General features: G+C 43.6%; 1 protein-coding gene and 1 long non-coding RNA gene across 2 annotated transcripts in view; one reads left to right on the forward strand and one right to left on the reverse strand.

The window, feature by feature from the left end:
* The window catches only part of SECISBP2L (SECIS binding protein 2 like), a 27936-nt gene extending 23001 nt beyond the window's left edge, over nt 1-4935 (forward strand). The window contains exon 18 of the mRNA XM_079317786.1: nt 398-4935. Within this exon, the coding sequence (XP_079173912.1) occupies nt 398-1071 (674 nt within the window). The 3' untranslated portion in view covers nt 1072-4935. The remainder of the gene's footprint in view (nt 1-397) is intronic.
* A 4603-nt stretch (nt 4936-9538) lies between these two features.
* LOC306807714 lies at nt 9539-11172 on the reverse strand. Its single transcript, XR_013775794.1, has 3 exons — nt 10904-11172; nt 10214-10283; nt 9539-9754 (listed from the first exon to the last, which is right to left on the reverse strand). It is a non-coding gene; the product is annotated as an uncharacterized lncRNA (long non-coding RNA).
* Between the last annotated feature and the right edge of the window lie 274 nt (nt 11173-11446).

Genomic DNA, 11446 nt, shown 5'->3' on the forward strand with positions numbered 1-11446 from the left:
TGGTATCTTGAATTCTTTTCAGGAGTTAAATATTTTATAAGAAATCCATAAATGAATGACTTAAGATGGTGGTAATTTTTTTCTTTAAATTTATACTTGAGAGTAACCTCTTTGACTACTCGTCGTGCTACACTTGATATTTACACACAAGTCACACAAACTTTCAGTCTTGTAATATGGGCTTCAGGGTACTGTAAAAAGCCAAAGTTATTCACAGCTTTCTGCTGTCTCTCCTCTTCCCTTCTTTCTCTTTTTTCTAGTAGAATTTTTTTAGAAAGGATAATATTACTATTATTAGTTCATTTTGCTATTTTAGCTGTTATTGCATGCTCAGCAGAAATACTTTTATATACAAGAAGTTAATGTTTCCTACTTAAACTTCTTTCAAAATTTGTAGAAACAAACTGGAGAAATATGGTGGAAACATCTGATGGGTTAGAGACCTCTGAAAATGAGAGAGAATCCATGTGCAAGGCTGCAGTACCAGAAAAAGCTAGCAATGGCCAAATGGAAAAAATCACTCTTAATAAACAACCACCTCTGGCTACAACTGGCGCTACCTCAGCAACAAATCATGGAAAATCCACACCAGGTGACAAAGATGAGGTGAAACCAGATGACAATCTGGAGTGGGCCTCACAGCAGAGTACAGAAACAGGATCCCTGGATGGCAGCTGCCGAGATCTCCTGAATTCCTCCATGACCAGTACCACCAGTACTCTAGTGCCAGGAATGCTGGAAGAGGAGGAGGAAGAGGAAGATGATGATGATGAGGATTATGCCCATGAACCAATTTCTGTAGAAGTTCAGCTTAATAGCAGAATTGAGTCTTGGGTTTCAGAGACCCAGAGAACTATGGAGACGCTGCAGCTCGGGAAGACCCTCAGTGGTGCTGAAGAAGACAATGCAGAACAAAGTGAAGAGGAAGAATTAGAGACTTCAGAGCAGGCTGATCCCATCACTGATGGGGAGGAATGGACAAATGATAAGCATGCAAGTAACACTCAACATAAACCCACTATCTGCAGTTCTTTGAATAAAGAACACACAGATTCCATCTATATGCCGTAAAAATAAGCAGGAACTCAGGAACTTTTTAGAAATTATATTAAAACTAACTGTTGTAAAGGTTGCAGCCATTATTCCATATGCTTCATCTCAACATTTTGCACTGTTAAACATTTAATACGTGTATTTAATTCACACCAATATATTTGTAGCTGTCTGTTACTTCTTTGATTTCAAAACTATCTTAGCTCTTAATCAGTATTGATTTCCCAGATTAGAAACTGTGTGGGAAAGTTGTCAGTAAGCATTAATTTCATCTTTTGTAAAAGGAAACATCTTGTAACTGACCAGTTCTAAGCAAAATTCTTTCAAGTTGTGACTTTTAAGCATATTTTTCAAACAGGTAACCTGCATTAACACTGACAAAAATTACCTGCAATTCATGTTGGTGGTATAGTGTTATACCAGGCCTGTCAGTGTATTTGGCCGTGACTTTCTTGTTCTATCTAGAAATAAAAGGAAGATTTTGATTCTCATTCATGGAAAGCTAGAAAAAGCCATTTGCAATCTTAATGAGAATTAAATAGTAGGGAAATTGTGTGGGATTCTTATGCTAAGATAGATGCAGCTTTTGAGTTGATGTTGGTGAATGTGTCGTTAAAAAGCTGCTGATAGCTGAGATGGTTACAATAAGCTATAATAACTTTGATTCCAGAAAAACTTTAAACCAGAGGGATGTAGTTAATGTTTTGCAGGTTTTCTTTACAAGGTAGAAATATTGCATTTAAAAAAAACCTAAAAAATAACAGGAAAGAAAACAAAATTTCCCCATTCTCTCTGCAGTTGCTGTCTGCCAAACCACACTAAGTGACTCATTAACCATAATCTCTATTCAGGGCTTTTAGTAAACTGATGACTTCCTCTCTCTCCTGTCACTTACCTCAGGAATGCTGTTTTGCATATTGTATTCTGCATAACACTGCAGAAAGCAAGAATTATCCTTTGACAGCAAGTGTAAATGATGTGGCTGTCTCTGCATTCACCTGCATGCTGTGATCCTGGCCAGGATGTATCTTAAGAACTCCTGCTGAAAACGTGACCTCTTTGTCTCTTCTTGCAGTGGAAACAGCTTTAGGAGTTCACCTCTAGATAGAGAAGAAAGTAGTTATTCCAGGAAATGAGGAAGTGCCCTGTAGTTTGGGGAAGTATTTCAGTGATGTAAAGGTAAAAAGAAACAAAAATATGCCCTCTGTGAAATATACCTGTTGCTAGAGAATTCTGTGTTCTGTTCCAAATACTGAAGTGAAATGCATTAACTGATTATGAATTTGTTTCAGACTGAAGGGTGGAGTGTGTCTAAACCTTGCACATCAGGAGTCTGTTTTCCATCTTTGGTATTGGCAAGGGATATACTGAAACTGCAGCAGCAGGAGCTTCACTACAAGAGTAGCCAAAGAGTAACTCACGTGAATAACACTTTCATAGCAAACATGTTTCTTTTAATTTCACTTCCTTTTTTTTTTGATCACTTGTATCAAAATGCATGAAAAGCCTCTGGGTAGGCTGAAAACCACAGGAAACTGAAGTTAGCCAAGTTGGGTGTTCAGTCCACACTTAGGAACATGGGACCAATGTTTATAGCAGTAGTGATGCTGGTGTTTTAAGTTGCACTGGGAAAATAAAGACTCCAGGTTTAGAAGTCATCTAGCCCTGAGTTTGTGGATGCTAATAAGAATAATAGAAACTGTGTATTATGTAAATAATGCTTTGATAGCTGTAGGCATAGCAAATGCTATGTAGATAAGCAGTGTAGAGAGCTGCTATGACAACTGGCTGTTGTGTCACGTTCTTAGCTCCTTAGTGTAATCTTCCTAGGTTAGAACAGGCATTTCATAGGAAAACAAAGACTAAGGAATGATGCCTCCTGAATGTTAAACCTTTTACTGTCCCTATGGCAGATTTCTACTGTCTGTGTTTCAAGAGTTTTTGCTTTAGGACATGACAGGTGTTTGAACTGCTGACAAGCAAAACTTGCCCTTGGATGTGTAAGCACATCTTGGCACAGGTGAGATCAGTGCATACACTGAGGGCAAAACTTTGCCAGAACATCAAAAAACAAAGGTGTTTGTAGTTCCTCCTTTTGCTTTTTCAGTGCCAGTGATTCAAATAACTTTTGATCTTGAAGTATTAACATCAAAGGCGTATCTTTTTATATGTCTTTTCTGAACTTGGACTGTCATTTTAAAGTTTTCTGACATTTATATCAAAGAAGTCTTGTAATATTCAGCCCACTATTTAACTGCAATTTTGCTACATGTTTAATAGAGTTCTTGAAAATGATACAGCACTTACAATTATCTCTCAATTTGCCAGCAAATAAGGAACTAGTCTCTTTTTAAAATGTGGCAGATCACCCTTAGGGGAGCAAACTGAAACTGAGTAAAGAAAACTGGGTTTAGTGCTTCCTTTTTGATAAGCTGGGAATAAGCAATAACTGTAAGAATGAAATTGCAGTTCCTTTGGGAGTGATCCATTTGCATCAGAAATTAGGGAAGTTCCTTGCCACTTGAAGCACTTAAGGAGAGTATCTCACTGTGGTAATTTTGGTTCTATTATCAACAGAATTTAAGAAGAAAGCATACAAATGTTCTACAATACCATGATTTTTTTTAAAAGTAGTTGAATTTCTATTTCAGTGTAAAAGTGTGCAGTTTATACAGGTTGTTACTGTCCCTATGAAAAGATGTTTCTGTAGTTATAGGTGTATAGATATTTTTGTTGTGAAAATAATTATTTGGGAAACAAATCTACTTTTCTTAAGGCATTGTTTATAGAAATGATTTCACCACTTACTTCATCTGGTAAAATCGAAAATAATGTATCTGTGGTAGGGGTAGGGATCTTTAAAACTGATAGAGGTGGCTATGTATACAACCTATTTATATAAATACTCTTAAGTATCTCTGTCAATAATAAAAAATGGATTACAAATCTGCAAAAGGGAAATGTTCTGAAGAACTTCTGTCCTTACTTGGACCAAGTAGCAATGTCTGATTAAGGCTAAGGCCCTGATCCTGCTCACACATACTTTGGAGTGTTAGTGCCACTGGCTTAGATTGGTGGTCTGTTTATCTCCTTAAGTTGTGTGCAGGCTGTTGTAGGATTGGAGCTCAGTGACAGAGGGTATTGACCTGTGTTTTAAAAATTCATTATAGAAAATGTTCAGTAATGCACTTGTTGGTGTTCTTCTGGTAAAGCTAAGAAGTGTCTTTATGGGTGGGTGGGAGCTTACAATGTGGTTCTGTCGAGTTCTTTAACACAAGCTTAAATTTTAATAATGTTACTTTAAATATGTATGTAAAAAAGTATTGTTTGAAAAGCTGCTGTTGCTAAAACTGTCATTAAGTATTTCTTGTGAAGTTGTGCCAACTAATGAAACTGTTCAGTTGATTTCAGTATCAGCCATTTAAAACTTAGACATGGCAATTTGTTAACAAAACCCAGCAGAAACAAGCCATAGAAACCTGGAACTGGGGGGTTTCTACTCACCCTGCAAGGACACATGAGAATGTTCAGCCTAAAACTTCCTCACCAATGAGTGGTAATGCTGAAAGTAGAAACCCAGTTGGCACAGCCTGCGTTCTAAATGTTCATAAATAGTTCATATAATTTACTTTTTAAATAGATTCTAATAAGGAAAGCTGTTTAATCTTTAATGTCTTAAAATTTATTGTAATATTTAGGTTAAAGCAGTAGAGAAACCATTATAAAACACAATATGAAGGGGTTTGTTCCATTTCTTTTTTGCTGTATGAAGGATAACTGTTCTGTCTACCGTACTTTTTGGAGTAATAACAGCTTTTTTGCACTATGTAAATACTAGTGGGGGATTCTTCCATAACTAATAAAAATGATTGTAGAAATTTATGGTTTTCTTCCAGTGCTGTTTGTTCACGACTCTTTGGTGCTGAGTAGATTGGCAGGGGCTGCCCTGCACGCAGGTCTGGGGCAGGTCTGTGTCACAGTGCAGCCACAGGAGGGAGGGAGGAGCTGTGTGCTGGCACCCGGTGACAGCCCCTGCAGGGAGCTGAGCCCCTCAGCCACGGTGGGGAGTGCCTGGAGCAAAAAGCAGGATTGGCAGAGGGCTTTTCACATGGATCCCGGCCCTCCCACTATGTCACTGACCAGAAAAATACTAGATGGAAAAGCCCACCCTTCTTCAGAGACCCTGGGACTGAAGCAGGTCTAGAATACTGAGTTGGAAATCTTCTATTTAAGAGGAAATGAGCAAGGATAAGCACAGGTGCCTCCAAAAGCTGGGATTCTTCTCATACTCCACTAGATGAGAATTTGAAGTCACCTTTGGAAAATAACAGGAAGTTATCTCTGCATATTGTTCCCTCTTTAACTCTTTCACCTCGGTGTCAGTAACAGTGACCTGTGACAGTGCCATTAACTGGTTTTGCAACTCCCACGTGCTCTCCCATGTTCTGTTCTCACCTGTTTGTCTTTGGCTGCTTTCCCTCAGAGCTGCAAGAACTGGCTCTATGCTGGCTCTTGAGCACCTTTAGACTGAATTTTGGGCTTTAACATGTATTTGTAGCAGTTCAAAAATGATAAAGCTTTGTCCTGTAATTCTGAAGTTCCTATTTATATACCTTAATTTCATGTTTCAGTTCTGCTATTGCAGTTGTCTTCTGGTGGAAGTGCTTCTGTTACAAACCTCACTTTGGTGGTTCTATTACTTGCAGTCAGAATTACTCCTCATATCTGGATTCAGCCTCTCTTCTCAACCTGGTATGAGTTTTGGAAAGTACAAAAAACCGTGGGTGGTACAGTGTGACCTGTATAGAAATGACAAAAAATCACCCCTTTACAAATGGAATTTAACTCCCTCTTCATTTCTTCACCATTTAAGAAACACTAATGTTGAGCAAATTTCCTAGCCTCTGAGTTTTTAAATGGTGCTTTGCATTTCTGCACATACCAAAAAAGGCACCACAAGAAAAGAATTGCTGCTGCTAAATTCCTTCAGGCAGCACTGCCCCTGCCTCTACTCCCACAGCAGTCTGGGCTCTCCAGTACCAGGTTTATAGGGATAGGGCTGGAATTCTCTGAATCTGTATGTGAAGAGGTCCCATTCAGTCAAACTGCACTAAGCAGAAACTCTTTGGACTTGCTTTTAGATTTTTAGGATCATTGTGAATAAACACAGGGTTTTATTAATTGTTTGTTTATTGTTGTGGGTTTTTTTTTTTTTAAGTGCTGCTAGGCAAGACCAACCCAGCCCAGAGGAGCTGATGTGAGCTGCAGGCTCTTTACCTCTTTTATGAGTTAGCAGATGCAGGGGAAGCTAAGCTGGAATGCACTTCCTGGCCCCAGCTGCAGCCCTGGTGCACTCCCAGCTGTTAAAGCTTTGAGTTTTCCAGGGAGCCTGGGGAGCTCCTACACCAGGCAGATGTGGGGAGTCTGTCTGGCCCAGCTTTCTCCTGTGGTGTTTTTCAGGGATACAACCTTAGTGAGTAATGAGGAATTTAATCATCATGTAACATTGATAACAGACTTGTTCTTCTGCAAAGGGAAATGGGAGAGGGGGCATGGGATAAACTGCATGTCCCAGTTATCTGTGTGGAGCTGTGTTTGTCCTTGGCTTTCCCTGGAGACTCTGGAAGCTGCAGCAGCCACTCACACCCACAGCAATTCAGTGTTTACAGGGAAATAATGTGTGTCCACACCAAATTTAAAACAACTCTGTAATTCCATAAGGCTTTGTGCTGCTGTAGTAGATTAGTAATTTCTTGCGGAGTTATAAAGCAACAATAAATGTTGTCACTCAAAACATTTGGGGGGGTTCTGTGCAGTTTTCAAAAAAATTGTGGTGAATGTCTTCCTGTTATGTGGCATCTCTCAGGGGAAAGAACCCTAAATGTATTTTTAGAACATTAAACTCCTTACAATGCTGTTCCTGCAAGGGAAGGCTGCTTTTTCAGATGGATTCTGCCCAAGAGTCCTGTTTCAAGCTCATGGGGACTTCCTGTCTGCAGGAAGTGTCCCTTCTGCCATTGATTGTCTTGAGGAACAGGTAAGCACCAGAGAGGTGAGGATGTTTGGGGGAAGAAAAAAAAAAGGCAGCTCTTGGAAAGCTTTGCTTATGGAGGAATGTTGACTTGTTGACTGCAGAGGAAGAGAGCAAATTAACAAACAGAAGTGATTGGAAATGTCTCCATGTCATGGTTTCCTTCCTGATTTTTTCAAGCTAAAGGCAATCATCCAAGTATAGAAGTGGCAGATGCTGAACAAGGACTTCCTTCAGTTTCCTTGGGTCTCCTCTGCACACCTAAGGAGACACTGGGAGAAGTTCAACCCTGTTGTGGGATTTATTATTTTCTAATATGGGTTAGTGAATTGCCCTACAAAGATACAGCTTTAAAGATAATTGCAGGAAAGGATGGTTCCTTGCCTGATACTCCAAGGATACCAAGCCTTGTGATGCCACTAAAGCATGACTGCTCCCAACATCCTTTGGAGTAGTTTGGTGATACTATTGCTGAAACTTGTTTCATGTGGTGGGTAATTCTGCTGAGAGGAAGCTTTAGGCTACTTCAGGCTGAAATTTGTCTTTTCATTCCCCCTGCTGTGGGCTCAGAGCTGGATCCAGTCCCTGGACTGAGACTGTCCTGGGGGGAAAGACAACAAAGCACAGCAGTGTTTGAAAGAGAAGGTGCTGGTCCTGCCAGGCAAAGAGGATATAAAAACAGAGGGCATGGAGCACATCCAGCTCAGCCCTGTTGCACAGCAGGCTGGGTCCTTCCATCCATCCTGCTCAGCTGCAAGGATGTGAGCTTTGCTCAGGTGGGACAGCTGTGCCTTCTGCTGTCTTAGAGCTGCAGTTTTGGAGAGAGCAATGTTGCTGTGAGTGGTGAAACTGGGCTGAGCTAAACACATTGTGGTGCCCAAGAAGGGAAATTGCAATTTGACTTTTTTACCCTAGAACATGGGAGATTATTATTATTTCTGGGATTAGCTAGAAGAGGAGAAAGCACTAATAATTTTTTGTATCCAGGGCCCTGCCTTTGTCCTCCTCAAACCCAGTAGCTCTGATCCCTGTGTTGTCAGCCCAAGCAAACTCTCTCTGACTCTCCTGGAAAGTAGGAGGGGCTGCAGTTGTCAAACACACCTGGTTTTATCTCATTCAGAACTATGGATAGGAGACAACACAGTGAGAAGGACTCAACATGTGGGAAAATAAATTTCTCTCAATTGAAATACATCAGTTTCAGTGTGTGACTTTCTCTAGTGGAAATAAACTGCTTCAGGCTTCCCAGAGGTAGCTGCCACCATGTTGTTACCTGCCATGGGATTTTCCTGCCATTCTGTAACAATCTGCTGCTTTCTGCCAGGATCAGCCAGGCATGTCAATGAGGAAGTAAGGCTTGGTGCACCTCAGCATGAGTTAACTCTGCCGTTGCTATTTATAAAGGGAAAAAAGTCCCTTGTTTACTCTATATTGTAACAGAAAGGCCAAGCTCTTGTACCAGTTGCAAGCAGCACAGAACACCTTCCCCTGCACTCACAAGGTGCAGCTGCTTTCAGCTGTGCTCTGCAGGTGGGTGAAGCTTTTCTCCTGTGCTGCCCCCACACTCTCGGTGTGACACTGCTGAGCTGCCTCCTCTCCTCTCCCCTCCACTGGTCCCCAGCTCACCGTGGCCTCTCCTGTCCCTGTGAGCACCTGTCCTGTCCTGGCACTGCAAGGAGAGGGTGCCAGGGGTGGTGGCATTAAATGCCTGCTCCAGCTGTGATCCCACAGCCCCAAATCTGAAATGGGGCCACTCCCAAGGGTGCCTGAGGCTCCAGGCTGACACTGCTGCTTCCTGCCAGATCAGCTGCCTGTGGTGATGCTGGAGGTGTGGCTGCTGCCATCTTGCCTCCTTCTCTGCAGCTCTTTCACAGGGGTGTTAGAAGTGGCTGTAGCTGGTTAACTGCTCCTCAGTAATAGTGCTGCCCCATCATTGTGGTTGCCCCTTCCAAAGCTCCTGTCCCCTCTGACAATACTTGACTGTGGGCTGCTCACAGCAGTTCATCATGAACCAAATTTGAGGCTGGGAGATTTTTGAGGCTGTTTACAGGGTGTGGTGGAAGGTTGGGTTGTGATGGGTAACAGGGATTGAGAGGTTTCAGCTCAAGACTGTGGACCATTAGGGCATTCCCATGTGGCTTGGGAAAACACATGTGGCACAGCCCTTTGTCAGCAGCCATGTGAGGGGCAAAATGATTTTTCCCTGTGTCCTACCTGGGCAGCAGCAGGGGTGGGCAGGGAGCTGGGGAGTCCTGAGCACAGTGAGCAACAGGGAACTCGAGCTGTGAGCAAGAAACACAGGCTCCTTTTAGACAAGGCTGTAGGCTCAGTTTCACCAGTGCTTAAAGGAGCTTTGTTCTCTGTGCTGGTTAGAGGCTGATTTCCCAGTATCTTAAACAGAAATCTTGTTTTTAGCCTTGAGAAAAAATAGCTATTTAATTTATAAAGGCATGGCATTTTTCTTTTGCCTCCTCTCCCTCCCCACAATGGCTGGTATTGCTTGGACAATGCTGCTCTTTGCAGCATTGTCCAAGGGGTTTCTGCTCCTGGGCTTGTATTTCTTGATCACTGCTGAAAACAGAGCTTGTCACAATTGCACTTTTCTCTGGAACCTGCAGTAAAACACCAGCTATTCTTCACCTCCCACACTGTGATCACACTTGCTGATGCCTGTCAGCAGAGAAATGCTGATTAAAGTGCTGGCCTCCCTTGCCTCTCTGGAGAAGCCACCCTGAGCCCCCCATGGCACCTTGAGAGGGGAACAGTGCTTTGGCCATGGGGCAGCAGATGCTGGTGCCATGCAGAGCTCGAGACACAGCTCATGGGTGATTAGTGAAGGACAGGCTGTTGCATCATTATTTATTTTTCTTGAAAATGTCCCCTTTCACCACACAGGTTTAAAGCCTGCCCCATTTACCCTTTTCACCTGCCAGTTCCTGTTAGCTGCAGTGGGATGTGGAGGACACTGCATCTCTTGCAGGCCAGCAGGGACCCCACCTGCCCATTTCCTCACTCACACACATAAAGAGGCTCAAGTAACCTCCTGAGGAAGAATCAGCAGGCAGGCAGGCTCAGGAGATGAGGACCACCATGGGCCAGAGGCAGCCCTGAGCCATGAACTAATCTTACCTAAGGCATGGGGGAGTGTCCTGGTCACCAAGCCAATTTTCCTGGTGCTGTCATCTCTGCCAAGGGGCTGCTGTAAGGCCAGAAGACCCTTGCTGTGTGCTCAGATAAAAGGTAGGAAGGATGGTAAGGTTGAGCTTGCACAAAGAGGAAATTTGGCTTGTCTGCATGTTTTTCACGGCAGTAAAAAGAAGACAAATCTGCACAGGAGGTTCCCCAGTAAGGAAGCCTGGGGCATCAGCACTTCCCTGAATGCTGGTTCTCATTGTCCCCTTCATGGGGAGCACAGCTTGCACACCCCTCCAGGCCCCTCTCCTCACCTGCCTGGCCCCACGGCCTCTCCATCCCAGTTTTCCTTCCAGCCATGTTGATGTCATCTTCCAGAGTGGCATTGAAATGAGAGAAAAATGTTCACGCTAAGGAGAGTTTCTGTGCTCTATGTACAATAAATAGTGCTGCTAATCACTTCTGAAATTTTCTATTCATTTGTGCTCAAAGCCATCATTAAAGCTTCATGAGAAATTAGTCATTCTTTGTAACTTGTGGCTGGTCCAGGTTTTGCCTTTGGGTTTGATTTTGTGAGCAGTCTGAGCCACGCTTACCAAAATGGGTTGATTCAAACCAGCCACCTCCTCTTTCAGCCCTATTTCACTAAAAGAATCTGGATTGTTTTTTTTTTTTTTCCCCCCTCACCTTACTGTAGCAAGTATTGCATCTTTAGGATTGACACCAGCTTTCACTCAGGCGGTGAACCATGGGCTGGCTGTGATGCTCTCCCTCTGTGGCAGAGGAGCAGGGCGATGTGCAGCACGGCCTCTCCTCACTCCAGCAGCTGATTCACAGCCCTGAGCGCCAGCCGAGAATGAGGCCGGCACCACTGCCAGCATGGGAAGGTGAAAACATCGCAAACCGAGCGAGAGAAAACGCCTCAGCCGACGGAGGGAACCTGGTGCCGGTTCTCCTCTCCTGTCCGACCCCCTGGTGCAGAATTCCTGGAATTCCTGCTCCCAGGGTCGCAGCCCCTCACGGAGCCGAGGTGACTCGTGCTGAGCGCCCTGGTATTCCCAGATTTCAATAAACCCGTCTCGCTCCTTTCGCTGCCCGAGGTCCCCGCGATGCCCGAGGGGTTTTCCCGGGGCTGAGCGGAGCTGCGGGCAGGGAGCGCCGGGAGCAGCCTGCCCTGCCCTTGGGGCCGGCCGGGCAGCCAGGCCCTGCCTGTGCCGCCGCGCAGGAGGA

The sequence above is a fragment of the Erithacus rubecula genome, assembly GCF_903797595.1.
Source record: "Erithacus rubecula genome assembly, chromosome: 14".
In the NCBI taxonomy this organism is placed as follows: domain Eukaryota; kingdom Metazoa; phylum Chordata; class Aves; order Passeriformes; family Muscicapidae; genus Erithacus; species Erithacus rubecula.